Consider the following 19,506-nt stretch of genomic DNA (forward strand, 5'->3'; position numbering starts at 1 on the left):
TATAAAAAATGGGCTGAGATGTGGCTCAGTGGTTAAGCACCCCTGGATTCAGTCTCTAGTACCCCGCCCCCCAAAAGTGTGACTTGGTAAATTTGAGCAGCTAATAAGTGCATTGAGATGCAATTAATTTTGATAGTGAAGTCAATGGGCAAAAAATGGCAAATTTCAGATTTAACTATCTTTTTGTTATTTTTATTGTTTAAATCAGGGGAGTTTCATGTTAGATTATATTAGTCAAGGTTCTAGAAGGAAACAGAAGGCACAAATGGTTTAATTAAAGAAAGCTTGATGATAGTACAGTTTCCATAGGTGGGAACAGGGTTAAGATTCAAAGAGCTTAGGGAATAGCAAGGGAGAACACTTTATTTGCTTAATTATATTTTTAATTGACAAATAATATTTGTACATATTTATGTGATACAATGTGATTTTTAAGATATGTTTACATTGTAGAATAATTAAAACATGTTAACAAATAAGATGGCTCACCTAATTTTGTGCAGAGATCATTTAATATCTCCTCTTATAGCAATTTTGAAAGATGTAATACATTATTATTACATATGGTCACCATATTAGGCAATAGACTGGGAGGAGCCCGAAGGAGAATGGAGAGGTGCTCAGAGATAAGTCTTCATTACCTATAGACCTAGAGCAGGACGGTGGGCAGGGATATGAACAGAAACTGGCAAGCATCGGCATCTTGAAAACCAGGTAGGGAGGGGGCTGGATGAAGAGCTTTTATGTGCTCTCCCCAGTGACTGAACCAAACCAAATGCATGGTTAGGCAGTATGTAGTGGTTATCATCCCAAAACACAAAGATGGGTAGAGAAGAGTGGGCTGTGGATCCGAAGAACAAACCAAGAACAGCCAGCTCCTTTGCCAAAGAGGGAAACTTCTCTTTATATTCTTAAGGCAGAGGAGTTTAAACTTATTTATAAAGAGACAAATAAACTATGTTGAATACATTCTAGTTTATTTCTCTCATTTAGAATCAGAATATATCACACAACCTGTTCCCTAATTACAGGAATAATTTGTGTAAATAAGTGCTCTTCAAATGTGTTAAGTCCCAAACAGGAAAGTCTAGAAATGTGGCAGATGGATAAGGAAAGGAACAGAAAATACAGAAGAAGGGATAAAAAATGAGGCAAAGAAACAACAATAGAAAGCAATTGTAAAAGAGACATACCCAAGACTTCCTACAGACAAAACTGTAAATTGACTCAAGAATCGTTTTGAAAAGTTCACAAATAAAGAATTCATAACATCTTAACATGAAAAGTTAAGGTTGAATTTTCCTTACATTTGAGAAACCCTAATCATCAAAGTATGCCAGGGAGGGGGATCAGGAAGCAGCACACTGGACCACTGTTGTGACCGCAGTGCTACAATCCATGGGCTAATGTCATACTTGACCTTCTAAATATTTCTCTGGGCTGCTTGGAGCCTTCAGTTCAGTATTACATATATAATCATTTCCCACATATGCAATTTTCTTTGGTGGGAAATGTTTATAGTATCATATAAGCTACCTGGTAAGGGAAAATCCCAAAATGTCACAAGTTAAATGTCAGGCAACATTCCTAACCTTTTGGTGTAGAAACACAAGTTAGGAGTCAGCCACACACAGAGTCAAGCAGGGGTCCAGAAGCTGTTGGAGATGCAGTAAGACTAAATTATAACAGAAAGATCCCACCCCACCTTGCTGTCTCTTCTGGCAGGGGGATGCATTGTTATTCAGAGAAGAGACTGCTGGAGTTTCAGGCAGTCTGGCTTAGAGGTCAGTTGTTTCCACTTGTCTGGGAAAAGATTGCTTGAAACCTGGGAACTTCGGAACTCAAGGAAGCTGCAACACCCTCATACACAAGGAGATGAAGCTACACATTCCTCTTTGTCCAGAAGGAGCCCAAAACCACTTCTGGATACATCTGCTCATGTGTCAAATCCAATAACTACCATATTCTCTTCCAAAAATCTAATCATTGAACTGTCAAAAGTAGTACACCGGACAAAATGGACTCTGGGATTGATGCAATCTAACATTTCTAATGTTCTAATGCTATTAAACTACATAATGAACACACACCTATATACCATTGATTGTTTTGTTCATTAATAAATTTTTTTAAAGGCCTAAGTTCATTTTAGTCCATCTACCACTAGGTTTTCTTCATGCATTTTGCACAGTTTCTGTTGTGCAAAAATTGTGCATGAATTCCTTTTACTATAAATGTTTTTTTACACTGTGCAGTATTTAATTTACATAACAGATGCCCACCTAAAACCAAGCATAACAAAGTTTAGGAAAAATTATACGTTTAAATAATTTAAAATTAACTTGAAGATTGCATATGACAAGTGGTTTAATAAATATAGAGTTTAGATTATTTTGAATTTCTTCCATACCAAACATTTTAACAAGAATTTAAATGTTATTTGCTCTTTCTATGAAATGTTACTAAACCATATTCTGGCAAGAACTCTGTAATTTCTAAATAGAGAATTTGATCTGAATAGATAATTTCATCTATTTGGGGAATTTAGGAAAAATTAATTCCACAGTTACTTTTGTGGGTAGGAGCTCTTGTGAACTAACTGGGTACATCATCAGGTCCACCCAGAATCCTAATATTCAAACCCTTCATTCTTATTTTCAATTTGAGATTGGGCTATGCTAATTGGTATCCATACTTCTCTGAGATTTTCTTTTATTTATGCTCCATTGGAAGCCATAAATGCTTGGAAGTTCTTAGTTTTCCTAAGGGAAATTTGAAAACCCTCATTATTTCCAAACAGATAATTCTAGAAAAGGCCATTCACTGTGGCGACTTGGATATTCATGTGAGAGTGGGAAACCTGTTGGTTTTCTGTTATTCAAAAAGAATTTTCATGTGGTTGAATTTGGAGGAATAATCAAAGAGGAATAGCTCATATCCAAGCACAGGCTATCATTCACTGAGGAAGTCAGGATGAGTGGCCCAGGTTTTGCAGTTTATCCAAAAGGGTACATTATTCATTAAACAGAAGCTTCATCAAAGATTGCCATAATACAGTTTACATATAAAAGGCTATATTCTTTACTTAACATTCACAAGTTGCTATGGCTTAATTAGCCCATCTGCCACAACAAATGTATTCACACATCTTTAGCACTGATTGCTGAAAAGTGATTTTTTTCTCTACCCACTTAAGATCATACCATCAGTATCATGGAAAATAATAACTTTTTAGAAATAAGATGCTCAGAAAGTGGAAGACTTCCGATATGGTTTCCTATGATCATTTTTTCTTTTAGTGCCCCATTGCATGTGCTTGCTGGTTCATCTGAATGTCTATCCTGTGACTGCTTCAAAGGGGACAGGATTAAGACCTCTCTCCCCACTTTCATCCAACCCAAATTTAGTTTGTCTGAGGACAACTACATATCACTATTTATAATAAAATCAGCATCTCTCTTTTTTCATTTTTGCTTTTGCCAGTTCTAACGCCTTGTTTTTGCATAATGTGTTTGCTTTCTGATTTATTCTGAATCAGGTGACTTAATCACCTTCCCAGAGTCCAGCTTTCCCTCTCTGGGACTGCTGCCCTCTCATCAAATAGCAATCACACCTATCTTTTTAGTTTCACTCTAGCTGCTCAGTTGCGGCCCAAATCAGTTTGGGATACAGTTATCAAAATTCCAGATGTAGCAAATAGATGCAATTATACTATTCATGTTTATCATAACACTCTACCTTCTCTCTCATTCTGTTTAACAAGGTTTTGTGGGGAGAAAAAAAACCAACTTTCCTTGTAGCATACTTAAACTGCTATCCTTTGTGAAACTCCTGCTTGAAAACTTCAAACTCAAAGTCCTTAATACACTCCTTTTTTTAAATCATCTCATTCCACTAGTTTTGCTCCCAACTCTCTTCCTCTATTTTTTTCTTCCTGAAAATTAATTCTGTACTCACCTAGCAAAAATAATAATTTTAAAATAATAATAAAAAGGAATAAGAATAAGATGATGAAGAAGGAGAAAAAGAAACTTGGATATGCACCCTTAGTTACCAAGTGGGAAACCTTTAATAGAAGGCTTCTCCATCTCTGGTCTCATACATACAAGCCAAATTTGATATTTAGAGAAGGAATAAGAGGTGAGGAGAAGAAAAAGAGTGTCAGGGTTGTAAACATAGTGCTAAAGACACAGAATGATAAAGGTATGGCACCATGACATCCAAATTCCTTATTGGTTTAGAAACTAACCACTTGAAAAAATGAAGTTTTACCACTAATTTATTTGTTTACTTACTCCAGAATTTTCCTATAACATTAGGTATTCTTCCCGTGTTGTTATTCTCTCTAGCTGTAACTGAAGACAACTAAGCAAAGCAACTGCCAGAAAATCCCAATTAATCCATTCTTTTTTTTTTTCTGTTGTGAAAGGCTTAATTTATAAAATGGTGACCTTTTTGTAGGCTAACACTATGTTGATGAACTTCAAGTGAAGTGAAAAAAAGTGTGTTTAGTATTAACAGTGCTTACATTTTCTAAGAGATCACGTGGGGCAGCAGAGCCTTTAAAGGTCATAGACTTCTTTACTTTGAGAGATATTAAATAGCTTATGAAAATAGAGGTCAGCGGCATGGCAACTGGAAGAAAAGAGCATTTCCCAATCGGGAAGGAAGATATTTGAGATTGCATTTCCTGTTCTTTTTTAAGATTATATTTGACTGTCACAGCAAAGAATAAAATTTGCATATAAATGCCATCATCATAAATGAATGGATACAGGTCATAGAATTGATAGCTATTGATCTTATATATGATGCCAATTGTCTGCCTATACAAAACATTGTAATAAAAACTAATGATTTCTCAGCTTAAAATACTTTTCCTGCATATTTTTTTGTTTCTGCAGAAATTATTGTTCAATCTGAATTTGTCAAAAAATAATCTTACTTGGCACATAGGAACACAAAATAAATAATCGTTATCAGTGGGAAACTTACTTTTGCAAAACGTGTTCTCGCTTTGAAGGGCACCAAAGTAAATAAGTGTACTGAACACCAAGACTAAATTGACATAGGCAAAGTTCTCAGCCACCTAAGGAAAAAAAATAGGTTCATGGCATTGTCTACTATATACTGAAACCTTTTATCCACTAATAGGCTCTAAGGTGTGATTGGAAGAAATCCTGGCCACAAATTTTCCCTTTATCCTCAGATAATGCTTAAAGTAACTTCAAAATGGGCAGGCAATTCCTTTAGTTTATTCTGCCATTTTTAGAGGTTGTTCTTGGTGCAAGGTTTTAGGAAAAGGTAACCTAATGACATAGATCCAATAGATGTTAAATAGTTGGTAGATTATGATTGAGAGTTTATTTCAGAGAGGGAAGGGTATGGAACACTGCAAGAGTGGGTCTTCATTAAACTGAAGGGACATCGTGAAGCTGAAGGCTGGAGACAAGAGGACAAGTCTGATTTACTGCATAGACTCAGCAGTCTTAAATGCCACTTTGTCATATTCAATAATCTGGAATTGATAAACACTTTCCACAAGGAGAAATAGAGGGTTGATACCATTCAACCTGAGGGGCAAGATATTAGGTTATGCCTCTTAATTCTGGGCTTTCTTTTCTGATTTGCTGACTACACATCCTCAGGGGAGGCAGTGTTGGCCCTGACCCAGAGCACCTGGCTTGCCTCCAAGAATGAACAACCATATTTGTAGGTACCCTGTGTTGCTGTGTCCCATGTGCCCAAGTCAGACATCACAAGATGGTGTCGATGAAAACTCAGTGACAATTTTTCAAGCTTATTCCATGGAGGAAAGAATAGGAAATGGAGTGCACAGACTAGTGAATACTTGCACACTATTGGGCACCCACTTGGATTTCTATGTGCGGGTTCTTACTAGTGATCCAGGGACTGAACTAGGACTGATTTTGTGCCATGGAAACCTAATTGCTCATTTTTTGAAGGCACATTAACTCTTTCAGGGTCCATTGAGTAAATTAGATCGTGCAGGTCATTAAGCCTGTCTCTATATAACATGCCCATTTCCACCTGGCATTGTGTCATTTACCCTCAAATGCCCCATTCTTGCTCTGAGTGCATACCTACCCTTTGTGTATTCAGGAAGAGAGAATGTGTTCATCTGAATGTCAGCAATTGCTCTACAATCTCATCTCACTGATTTCCTGTTTTAGTCAGCTTTTTCGCCGCTGAGACTAAAGGATCTGACCAGCATCACTGTAGGGGAGAAAAAGTTTATTTGAGGGCTCACAGTTTCAGAGTTCTTAGTTTAGAGAAGGCCGGCTCCATTCCTCAGGGCTTGAGGTGAGACAGAACATCAAAGCAGAAGAGGGAAGCAGCTCATATCACAGTGATCATGAAGCAGAGAGAGACTCCAGATACAAAATATATACCCCATAGCCATGCCCCCAATGAACCACTTCCTACAGCCACAGCCCACCTGCCTCTAGTCACCACTCAGTTAATCCCATCAGGGATTAATTCACTGATCAGGTTAAGACTCTCACAATTCCATTATTTCTCCTCTGAACCCTTTTGCATTGTCTAATACATGAGCTTTTGGGGAACACCTCACATCCAAATCACTACATTTCCCTTTGTTCTTTTTAGGCACCCTGGGATGTCTAAGGGTTTGCTACTGCCTAACAGATATCAGTGTTTTACCAACAAGGAGGTAGCTTAGTTATCTGTCTAGAAATGTTATAATTCCCAGGGTACTGGGCACAGGACTGGGTCACCAAATTTCTCTTTGCTTTGGCAAAAGCCAACATTATTAATTCATTTAGGATAGGAGTCATGAAGCTATATCAGGATCCTAGAGTCCTTTATTAAAACACAACTTCCACTGAAGCTGTGTCTCAGGACCTATTTTAGCAAAATAAATGGACAGCTATGTCAAAGCAGTCTGTGTTGCCCCTGAGAAAGGGTTAAGGAAAGTGTGCAGATGTTTTGTGTGCTACCAAGGCTGGGAAATATCCCTGGCCCTCAGTAGGCAGCTGTGGGAGAGTCACACCTAAAGAAGATTTTTTTTTTCTCTCCTAAATGCCAGTGGTTGTGCCTTGCTGCAGGGCATGACCAAGAACAGATGCAAACTTTACCTTTTTCTCTGTTATGACCAGGGCTACCTTGAATGGTCATAACTTGGTGTAAATTGAGACAGGTGAGGATGCAAAGGGATGCCAAGTGAATTGTTTCAGAGGTGTTCAGAGCAGCGCTTCTTTCACATGCTAGAAATCAGCTGTGGTCTTATTAAAATGCCAATCCTGACTCAGTAGGTCTCAGTTAGGTCCAGGGATTCTATATGTGTAAAAATCTCTTCAATGATTCTGAAGATGCTGGCCACACTCAGAATAGTGAAGATTTCTGATAGAATTCACATGAGCAACAACATAGTCTTGGCTAAAAAGATGAATATGAAGGAAATGTGATAATATTCTAAAAAACCAGATTTCAGACAAGTAAGACTTTGATTAAACGCTGAAAATATCACCAGGTGATTTGTTGATCATTTTTACAAAGGATATATTTAATTTCTACCTATCTTGAGGTTTGGGGAACACCTTCTGATACTGATGTGTTATTTAAATTTGTAAATCTTTACTAATAATTGTGATGGTATTTTATTAATCAAATCCAGATACTTCATAAAGTTACAAAACTGATCTTCACTTCCTCGTGTTGGGAAAGAGTTTGGTAAATGTCAATGTCTGATTAAATATTCCTTTAACAATTCCTATCAGAGCTGGCTGAAATCTCCCCTCTCCACTGTCTACTAATCTGTCATGATGCCCCCCTCCCATTCTTTCCTCCAAGATGAACACTGTCCTTATATCCTCCTAGGTCAATGGGAAGGATCTCTCAAAGGCCACCCATGAAGAGGCAGTGGAAGCTTTTCGAAACGCCAAGGAGCCCATCGTGGTGCAGGTGTTAAGGAGAACTCCTCTCAATAGACCCACCTATGGAACGGTCCCGGAAGTGCAGCTCATGAATGCCAGCACCCAGACTGACATCACCTTTGAACACATCATGGCCCTGGCCAAGCTTCGGCCACCTACCCCTCCAGTGCCAGACATCTGTCCATTTCTGCTATCAGACAGGTATTTCTCTGTCATTTGTCTCCATGCCCTGTTTGTTGTTGTTTGCCATTGAAAGCAGGTATTGGAAAGAATCAGTCCCCTCAGCAAGCTGTCAACTATGGAAGCAGGCTCCCAGCTCTGTTTGGAAAATCTCTCCACTGTGCCTGCCTCCAACAAGTCCTTAATTGTCCCTGCTAGCTACCCTCCTGACCCACCCAGTTGCTTCTCCTCTGCAATCACGCTTGCTGAGATACAATAAAAAAATTCTGGCTCTGATTAGCTCATCTATATACTTCCAGCCCTCAAAAGCCTCTCTCTACTCATGAGCACTGGTCAGGGAAATAGCTTTTCTCACCAAAGCTGCCAAAAATCTTATTAAGACTCAGGTGGAAGTGACATGTTGGCACTGTACTCTCCTCTGTGGGTTGCTTCTCTCTCTCTCTCCCTTGCTTTTCTCTTAAAAGAGAATCTAGAAAACTAATTTAATTAAAGTGCAATTCTCTAAAGAAACCAATTACCCAATATATTGAGATGTAAACAAAGGGTCCTGACTGTCACACAGTAAGTAGAGTGCTAGGAAATACGGAGTGATTAAAGAAAAATTTCCTTTCTATTTTTACCTTGTTTTAAGGCAGTTAGATTTTAATTCAAATACTCTTACATGTATAGCTTTGGAAGTGCATTTTGACCTATATATTTTGTTCTTTGAGCTTTTAAGCAAATATTCAAAGATTAACAAGAGTTTGATTTATAAGAGCAGTCTTCTCTTTAGACTTCATTTTTATTGCCTTCTCTAATCCATTCTCTACTTGGTCAACAAAAGTGATCTTGCCACGTCTCTGCCCTTTAGTGTCTTCTATAAGCTATTTCAGTGGGTCACAGGTGTGCATGTGAATCACGTGGGAACTTTGAGAAGCTCTATCAATGCCTTATCCCACCACAGGCTAATTACATTAGAATTTTTAGAGTGGAGCCAAGGCAACAAAAATTTTCAAAAATCTACCTAGGCAGCCAGGCACAGTGGCGCACGCCTATGATCCCAGCGGCTTGGGAGGCTGAGACAGGAGGATAGCTAGTTCAAAGCCAGCCTCAGCAATGGCGAGGCGCTAAGCAATTCAGTGAGACCCTTTCTCTAAATAAAATACAAAATAGGGCTGGGGATGTGGTTCAGTGGTCGAGTGGCCCTGAGTTCAATCCCCAGTATTCACACCCCCCCCCAAAAAAAAAAATCTACCTAGGCATTTCTAATGTACAGCCAGGCTTTAGAAACTACTCCTTGAGACTTCAACTTCAGGAGGGCCGTGGCTCTGTTTGCATGCTCTCCATGTAACTACATGATTCATAGTCCTTTGTGTCATGCATGGGCACTAGGTATTAGGTATAAAACTATGAGCAAGAATAAAGCCCCTACCTCCTGGAGTTTATATTCTAGAGGAGGAGATGAATGATAAACAAAGAAAGAAATATATAATATTCATTAGTGCAGCTTTTGACATAATAAATACTTTCTTAAATGAATAATAATATTTAACTTTTATTAGCCAACTGAACACATTTTAGGTAATATTGCAAGTATTTTATATTTATTGACTCATTTAGACCTCACAACAACCTGATAAGGAAGCACATTATATTACTACCATCCCCATGTCACAGATGAGAAAACAGAGGTTAAGTAATGTGGCCAAGACCACACAGGAAGGAAGAGACAGGGCCAGGATTCTAAGTAAGACTAAGAGGTCTGACCACTGAGCCCACTCCCTTGACCCTTGTACTGTGCTGCTTTTCCTAAATCTTGCAGCTCTTAGCTTACAGGCGACCTCTTCCAGCAAACTTCCTAGGAATGCAATAGGTTCATCTTCATCATGTGTTTGCACTGTTTCCATGTCTTCCTTTTAATCATTGCTCTGAAATTGCTATTGTGCTACTTTACACAATTAATTGGGAGAAAATTGGATTTTGTGCACCAATGTATTTCCAGCACTTAACATAGAGCCTGACATCTGGTAGACACTCAATAAACGCTTACTGAATGAATAAGGTATTCCTCATGATAGAGTTCCACTCTTACTAACCAAAAGACCAGGAAAACACACCAAATGCCCCCAAACAGTGAGCTCTGACCTTCTCCCAGCTCTATGAGACTTTTCAGAGTCAGTCTAGATCCAAGCAAGGAGGTTCTACCTGGCAGACCAGCAGACTTGGTGCAGAATGCTGCATAGTGATGCTTTTGCTATTTTTTGCTTAACCTTATATGGAACCAATAGCCACAGAGATAGTAAAAAGATGGTGATAGAGTATTTATAGTAACCCTAGGAAGGTATCAGGATGCATCTCTCTCACCTTTCAGCCAGCAAAAAGGGAACTAATTTATATTACTAACCCAGTTTTTCAAAAATGTCCACAATGAAAAGATTTAGAGGTCATACCTGCAACCAGTGTTTCAATATGACAACAATTTTTCAATGACTTTTAGAACTAGAGATGGCTTTATACCCCTTCCTAGTAAAGTATGCTTAACTTTCATTTAGTGAAATGTATAGTATCTATATCAGAACATATAGTAACTCAAATATCACCTCTATAAATTATTTTAAATATTTCCCAAACTTGAAGGATACACAAAAAAGTAATGCCCAGGTTCCCACATTTGCTTTACCTAATCTATTTTCTCTGTCACTGGAAATGTTACAAAAGGATTTTGAAAACTGTGGCTTATAGGAGCTTCCAGTGAGTTAAGACCAATGAGTACTCTTTACTATTTGAGCATGTGCCCTTTATCAAAGACAGAAAAATATGGGCTATGAGGGCAAGGGAGGAGGGATGTCTTAAGGAATGAGGGTAATGGAGTATATTCTATAGTCTGAAAAATATGAGCTTTTGAAAATGGCTTTCAAAAAAACTGTTTGGGGCTGTATATTTTGAAACTGGTAGTGCTTTGCTCCAAAATATATCCTTTTGGATAGATTGCAGTGTCAAATGCCACACACCCATGTGAACAGGTAACACTCAATAGAACGGAGTCAGGTCAAAATATCACTTGAAGCATCATGCACCCTGGAAGATTTTTCATCGGTCCCTTCACAGAATGCCACTGCAACCTGGGCCCTTCTGTTAGTGTTCTCTTAGAAATAGCAAATCGATGGACTTCATGGAGATGAGAGAGAAAAGCAATTGCTTTTTCTGAGCTGTAGTCTGTTTGAAGGGTTGGCTCTCTTAGATAGCTACAGTTCTTATTCCAAAGCAGAGAAAACTAAAGTGAAATCTAAAACCAGTTTTAATCTTGAAAACAACCCTTTTGATCCATTTCTACCATATTGTTGCATTCCCCATAGCTGCCATTCTCTTCATCCGATGGACCATGAATTTTATGAGGACAACGAGTATCTTTCCAGCTTGCCTGCTGATGCAGACAGAACAGAGGACTTTGAATATGAGGTGAGATCATTTTCAGACCACTTCACATTTCTTCATGAAGTTACGGCTGAAGGGTTTTGCATAATAAAGAAACTAATGTATTACTGTAAGAAATATCTTGCCTATTATATATCTAGGGTAGGATCTTTTGAACAGTATTTGTTTTAGCTATTTGTTTCCATTTTAAGTACACGGGAAAATATTTTTATAGTATAAGTTTGAAAATAACTTGTCTGTATTTTGTTGCCTTTTATATGCAATTTTATAGCAGCTATATTTTTTCTTCTTTCTGTAATATAAGCAGATTTCTAAGTAGAGTTTGGAAAGATAATTATATTTAAAGCCAAAATTGTGATTACTATTTTTAATTCATTCGCGAGTGTTCTGATTTTAATCAATAAAGTAAATTTTATTATATTAGTTACATCATCTTTCACACATTCCATATTCTCTTTATTTGTGACTTAGGTAAGTACTTGAAACAGCATTTTCATAAGTATTTTAGATGTAGAAATGGCCTGCTGCCCTTTGTTGTTAAATTGTTTGGCCTTCTCATGTTATAGTGGTAGAGAGCCTGTACTGAAACACGTAACACTTCAAAAGGTCCTAATTATTTTCAGAGCTTTCACAAAAGTTAAAGGATTTATCCTAATATTTCCTCTGCTTCTGCAGTCTATAAATCTTTGAAAGGTTTCAGACTACTCTGACATTTGGAAATAAAATAGATTGAGGAGGTAAAGAAGCTTTGGTAAATAGGCAGAGAACCCAAGATTATCTGCCCTTTGGATGCTTCAGATGATGTCATACAAGTTCAGCAAAGTGTTCTTTTCCATTTTACAACCAGGAAATCCTGAAATCTTTTCTCTTAGGAGAACCTGAAATCAAATAAGGCCAATTCAGTGAAGCTCGCCTAAAGCAAATACACGTTTATTTGAAATCTTCCCCCTGCAAAAGCCATTGCTAGCAGTTACAGAAATCATCATTTCTTTACAGCCAGATTTGGCAGGATGTGCAGTGACACCTAACATCTGAGTATGTGGTTTTGTTGTCATTGATGATGTTAATTTTTTTCTCTCATCATCATTAGGTTGAAAATTTTTATTTTATAAATGTCCTCAAGTACTGGCATGCATTGAAGTATCCATTAAGTTTTGTCTACATGCATGCAAAATTAATTATGAAATTAAAATAATTCAAGAGTAAACTCTTTTTACTTCAATTAATGAAAACTTTGGGTTTGGGCCTGGAATTATCAAGATAACGTAAACTTTTCATTGAGTTTGTGCCTTGAAGTTCCTTCAGAATATGTTCCTGTTTTAGGGGAGGGCATAGGAGAAAGACTTCTTTAAGATAAGAAGGTTAACAAGAAAAATGCATTTAGTTAATCAGCATGTCATAGAAGCACAATGCAGACAGATTTTCTTCAACTCTATGAAGCTTATTGTAGCTGAACCACATCCTCCTTTGTGACCACTATCAATCCTAAGTAGAGTCTCCCATTAGGAAGATGCCAGTGATGAGTGCTCAGACAGGCTCACTGTAGCCTGTAATTCAACTAATCACAGCATTATAGTCATTAATTTGCTGTCAGCTGTGATTCTTGTTGCCAAAGGCACCTTTCTAAGTGATTGAAATAATGAATGTTCCTGTGAAATTTAAATAAGGAAGGATTTGCTATGACAGTCTTCAATCATGAGAAAGGATGCATTATGAGAACACCAGGCAAGTTAAAGGAGTGGGTAGAGACAGGGAGGATGCCCCCGGGACAATTCACCAAATGTAAGAGAATGAGGAACCTACCCAGTCCTCTTCAGTTTGTTATAGTTAATGACACACCCATAGAGTGACACTTGCTATCCCACACAATTGTGACAGATTATAAAATCTCGTCAGTCCACTATCATCACCAGAGTCTGTTAAGGATACTACTTTAATTGGGCTGATCACAAAATGCTGATCCTGTCCTTATGTTTGGCACATCACTATTACACAAAGAAGCAGACTGATGGAGCATTTTTGGGACCAGCTCCTCTGGGAGCTCTACCATAACCCTGCAGCTCTGGGGGTAGAGTGGATGAGCATCTTCAGGGAATACCAGATTTGTGCCACTTAAAGAACATTACAAGAAACTGAATTGTGGTGGTCAAGCAGAGATTTGTATTCTTCCTTCACCTAAACATGAATAAACATCATCCTAGAAATTAAGGAAATAAAAAAGACTAATTTTTTTCATCTGCTTTTATTCATTTGTATCATAAGTATTGAACGAGCACTTAAAAGGTACCAGGAACCTATCAAAGAATAGATTTATGCAGTTCCTGCCCTAGTGTAGCTAAACTTCTAGAGGAAGGAGAATGGACAATGAATAAGTAAATAAAGAAGTATTATTTTAGATAATGACAATTGCTAATGGAGATCAACAAGCATGGGTATCAGAAAGGGGAGGTTTGGTAGCAGGACAGGAGGTTTCTGTCTTACACACAGTGGTGGGGAAAGTCTTCTATCAGGAGAGACATGAGGAAAGTAATAGATGGAGCCATGTGGAAGGAGCTTTCAGAAAGAGGGAAGGTATAGTATAAAAGCCTACAGCAGGAAATGATGGTGAGCTCAGAGATCAGCAAAGAGGTAGGGTGCTCCAGCAGCACAGAGAGGACCAGAATAGGAACAGGTGCATCTGTGAGAAAGGGTCTACTTTGGGAGCCTTTGGCTTTTGCTAGGAGATGGATGGTGGCTAGAGCAGATCAGGGCCATATTCTGGCTCTATGGAGTGCTGCTCTGGCTACTGGGATGAGCTTGACAGAAGTAAAGCCAGGCAGTCAGATGAGAGGAAGAAGAGCCTCGGACCTGGATAGTGGTGGTAGATAGGGTAAGACACAATTTGGAAAGACAGCATATCTACCCTGGCCCCAATTGCTGTGCCTAAATTTCTGTGTTTCCGTTTCTTGCCTCATAATTTTAATACAGTTTGTGTGTGCTACGATGGTTTTTTTTATTTCATTTATTTATTTATTTATTTTTGGTCTGACTTTAAAAAAATACATCATAGAGCAAAGTATCCTAGAGCAGAGTGAAAGATAGCTTCTGGCATCCCCTGGAACTACCATAATAAACATGCTCTTTAACAATCGCATTTCTGAACCTGCTAAAATGCAAACTATGCAACTACATAGGCGCCTTTTTAAACACCTACTTATCACTGACTTAGTGAACCAAAGCTGATCTGTCTATCTTGTGAATACATATTTAGGGACTTTTAGCACATGGATTATTGACCCAGCAGACCAAAGCAAATCTGACTATCTTGTAAATACATATTTAGGGACTTTTTAACATGCAGATTATTACATTGATAGACTGTAACAGCTCTCTTCAGAGCTGTGATGGACAGCAAATGCTTCTTTGGTGATATTATAGTCCATGTGTCAATGTTATAGTGACTCTGGTGTGTTAGGGACCTCAATGAAATTTTAATGACACACATATCTCACCATGACCTATCACCACTTTTCCTAAGAAAAATATTTGACTGGGTTTAAAATTTCTCCACCAAGTGCTTCAGAAAAGTCTCAGAGGACCAGTCTACATTAAAAGACTCACAGCTTGAAATTTGTTTTCTTTAAAAAATGATGGCACTTGTTCTCTAATTAAAAATGATGAATGATTTTAATTTTATTTTTGAGAGGGAAAAAATAAAAGTATCAAAATTTAAACAATGCACCCATCCTAAGAGTCAGGAGGCTCCCTGCCACTGGGGTACCACTGGGAATTAGATTCTCCTGTTCTTTATTTTCAACTTTGTTCATTTTTTCCCCCCTAGAGCCAGCTAAAGGTTGAAATAAATCATAAATAGCCCTTAGCAAGTCAGAGGCAGACCTCAAATCCAACCTCTACCAGAAATAATTTAAAGGGAAAGGCTCTGAGAAATATAGAGCTCTTTCATCCAACTCCTAATAAAGATGTGTTTGCCACTGCCTGAAAAAAGGGAAGAAGCTGAATTTTCTGCAGCATTTGCCACGAACTCTCAGAAATCAGTGCTGATGGAGAAGTGAGAAGCCAATAAGTGTCCAATTTTAATAGTAAAAACCATCATGTTTACCAAGACAAGCTAATAATTGAAGCAACATTCTGGGCCTCTAAATTTTCATTACTTAGATATGCTTTATCCCTTGAAATCAGGCTGAAGTAACATCTCCAAGAGCCTGAATTAAGTACCCTTTATGTGTCTACTGTCATAAAAATAGAAACAAAAGGTATTTTGAGAGTATTTTGAACCAGTGTTAAGTGTAGAAAGGAGAGGGCAAGTATATGTCAGAATTTCATGTACATGTTAAATGAAAGCCAAACACTTGCGCCAGTTTCATAAATAGAAGTGAGCATTTAGCATATTAATTAGCTTCCTCTTGGCAATCCTCATGCAGAAAATAAGTAAACCCTTGTGCTATGCTGAGAAGTGTCATTTTGCAAAATGTACTTCCGGGCACTGGATCCTTACAAATGCGTGCAAAATATTTGTGAGAATTTAAGTATATAATCTCTCCTACATAATTTAAGAGAATTATGGACCAAGAAGATTGGAATTGCACGTATACATATAAGCAGGTGTACACAAAAAGTGGATGAAGTTTTAACTAGATTCCAGCCACATTATTTTGAACTTCATGATTTATGAAGTTAACATAGAGAAAAATCTCTTCTGTGTGCATGTGTGAAGCTACAGGGTTTTTTGTTGTTGTTGTTTTTGTCTCTAGAAACAGAAGATTGACCTGCATTCTTTATCATTCTATCATATATTTGTTTCTTGTGGGTGAAATAGATGATGGATTTAGTTTCTTGATAAAGGAATAAATGAGAATCACCACAGCTCTCTGTATGAAACAACTTCTGAGCAGCTCAGTCCCTTTCCTCTTTTTAATATAAGGGAATTGGAAAAAAAATCTGGGGCCACCATCAGTCACAGCAAATGCCCTCTCCCTTTCCCAACAGGTATCTGTTCTTTGAGTCAGGGGCTTTAATACTAGTACTACTATTTGTTTCAGTTAAATACTTCTAAGGAAAGGGGTAAAAGATGGGGAGAAATAAATAATGAACTAGAAAGTTAATGATCTCCATAAAAATTGGTCTTTAATAACCTTCATTGTAGGAAATCATAAAATCTCATACCTGGTATAAATTTGGCATGCTCTCTAATCCACCCTGGTACCTCCTTTGTAATATCCTCACCAAGGGGTCATTCAGCATATGTGTGAAACACTAAAACAGGGAGCTGAGGGCCTTTGCAGCTAGTCAATTTTGACTGATGACTTCTGACACTCAGAGAGGTCACCTTATGAAAGAGCTTAAAATCAGCCATGAAAGGAACAGGTTTGGATATGAAACATAATTGATCGAGAGACTATGCATTATCTACACATTGTAGGCCACAGTAGAGAAAAGAGATAATAGTGCATAAAGTGCAAAAGGGTATGAGAGCCACAATTTTTTTAGTTCACTGAATACTTTGCATTTCACCAGTTTCTTTTTTCCCACTTGTAGGGAAATAATTTTACAATTATTAATGAAATATCTAAAACAATGTTATACTACTTACCAGGGTAACAAAACCATCCATTAAAAATCACCTTAAGTGTCATTCTTTGGGGAGGATTTTCTGAATTGAAACAAATCTAGATGGAGGTGAAGATATTTTTATTACTTGAACACTGAGGATAAGGAGGTGTTTTGTCAGTTGGAGCTGGTTCCTTGGGGTGCCTGTTAATGGCACCACCATTTTCTCATTTAGATCAGCTTTTATTCCTCATCATGGAGACTGAACCATGATATGAGTCATCATATATTGGAGCTTGTATTGATTGCCAGGATCTCTGTGACACATTTCTCCTTCCCATTCCCCACTGTCTCTCCTTTGTCCTGAACATCGCTCTACTTCTAGGTAGGTTTTTGGTCTCCTGTGGCCAGTTCCTAGTCTCTATAGTCATCTTCTAAACCAATGCCAAACCAAAACCAAAACCAAACAAGATCAAAAAACCTTCCCCAGTACACTTCTCATTAGGTCATTATCTGGTTCATCATTTTGTATGACTCAGTGGCTTGTATTAGCTCAAAATTCCTCTGCCTGTATGTTCTTTGCACTCTGTCCCCACCCTACCAGTACACAACTTAAGGTCTGAATCTACAGTTCTGCAACACAGAGAGCAAACTGTGTGCTTTCCTCCTTTTATGCCTTTACTTATGGGCTTCTTCTGCTCTTGGAGCCCCCTTTGACAATCTCTACCATCAATCAAAAATGGATCCAAACATCACTCCCTCAAAATTGTTCCACAATGTCCTCCAAAACTTATAATGCCATCTTTCCTACCACTGAACTCCTATACCACATTCTAAGTAGTTCCTGATTTTTAGATTATGCCCTGAGTGATAGCCATTTATATATTTACCTTTTCTTTTTCCTTCTTAATAGATTGTCATCTTTCTTAATAGCTGTGACCACCTCTAATTATTTTTACATCACCAGGAGAGTCTGGCATATGCCCTGGCTCACAGGGGGTCTTCAGCAGCATTGCCATGATGAATGAATAAATTATTGCCCAACTGCTCTTGTTTTATTAGGGTACTGAAAACAATTTCAAAGTATTAAATTCAGAAAAAGGGAGAAGGCTGATGAAGAATAACAACTTGAAATCAAGTAGGCAGTCTTTGTTTCCCATAATTCAATTAATCTAATAACTAGAATAAACAGATTTAAGCATATATTCACCCCAGACTATATAGAAAGAAAATTGAGGATTTTTTGTTGTTATTATTATTATTATTGTTATTATTATTTTAACTAGAAAGATGTATATGTTTCACCCCAAACTTATAAGCTGGTGAAACCTGGTAAAGAGACATACTAATTTATGTACTTGAGAAATAACCAGGGTTTGATACTGTTAGGATATCTGTACATCCCAATTTGCCCTAAATATTCCTGGCTCATAGCTAATGTTTCACTGTAATTTTGAACAGTATCTTATTTCATATTCAAACATATACTAGCAGTAAAATACATCCCATGGCTATCTTAATTTTTATACTTCTCAACTATTAACCTAAACTGATCAGTTGTGATCACTGGTAATATTCAAGGTAGCAATGAGTCCGAATTCAATTTGAATACCCATGTTTATAATTGAATTATTTCCCTAAATTGTGAGAGTCTTTTCCATGAAGAGTGACTAGAAAGAAAATGCCACAAAATTGAGGACAGTCTTTGAAATTATTAAAATTCTTTCAGATTTTTTACTGAAAGAAAAGCTAGTATTCCTATTAATTTGGTCATGTAATTTTATAAAACAAGTATGAAGCAAATCTATCTTTGCCTCACAGATTATGATAACATTAAACCTTCTTTCAAGAAAAGCACATTGAACCTTCCAAGTTTAGTTATTAGACAAAGCAATCATGGGCCCATGGGACTAGGAATCCAGATATACCATGAAGATTCCTTACACTACATACATAAATTTTACCAAAGTGCTGACATTCAGTTTTTGTTTAAAGATGCTCATGATACACATTCAGAGGATTTCCTTAATTATTTGAAGGTGTTTGTGAAAGGTTGTATGTAAGGTGAGTATTTACATATCAAATCATAGTTTTCTACTGACTTCTTTCTATTCTGCTTTCAAAGAACTGTTTTCATAGGGATAGAGACAGGGAGCTGTCTTTTCTAATATAAAACAAATTGCATATAAGGATTCCTGTGTTTCTTTCAGGGGCAATATAATCTAGTGAAAAGAAACGAGCAAAGAGTGTGGTCCCAGTTCTAATTCCATCCTTAATCCCTCCAAGCTCAGCATCATGGCATGTGAGCTCCACAGAGGCAACTAACTAGTGTTGCTTCTGCAGTGGCCTGTCAGCATCCATTTCTCCAATGTAACTCATATTAGCAAAGTGAGACAAAGTCATGGACAAATCCTTAAAAAAATTACACATATTTTAACATTTCAAACCT

At 37.5% G+C, this 19,506-nt stretch overlaps 1 protein-coding gene across 3 annotated transcripts in view; it reads left to right on the forward strand.

Moving 5' to 3' along the window:
• Pdzrn4 (PDZ domain containing ring finger 4) overlaps positions 1-19,506 on the forward strand; it is a 367,112-nt gene that overhangs the window by 289,988 nt on the left and 57,618 nt on the right. For all 3 annotated transcript variants that reach the window (XM_015493232.2, XM_048802552.1, XM_048802553.1), the window contains 2 exons: positions 7,861-8,117; positions 11,432-11,534. In XM_015493232.2, the coding sequence (XP_015348718.1) occupies positions 7,861-8,117; positions 11,432-11,534 (360 nt within the window). The remainder of the gene's footprint in view (positions 1-7,860; positions 8,118-11,431; positions 11,535-19,506) is intronic.

Source organism: Marmota marmota, unplaced genomic scaffold (genome assembly GCF_001458135.2).
Source record: "Marmota marmota marmota unplaced genomic scaffold, marMar, whole genome shotgun sequence".
Classification (NCBI taxonomy): Eukaryota; Metazoa; Chordata; class Mammalia; order Rodentia; family Sciuridae; genus Marmota; species Marmota marmota.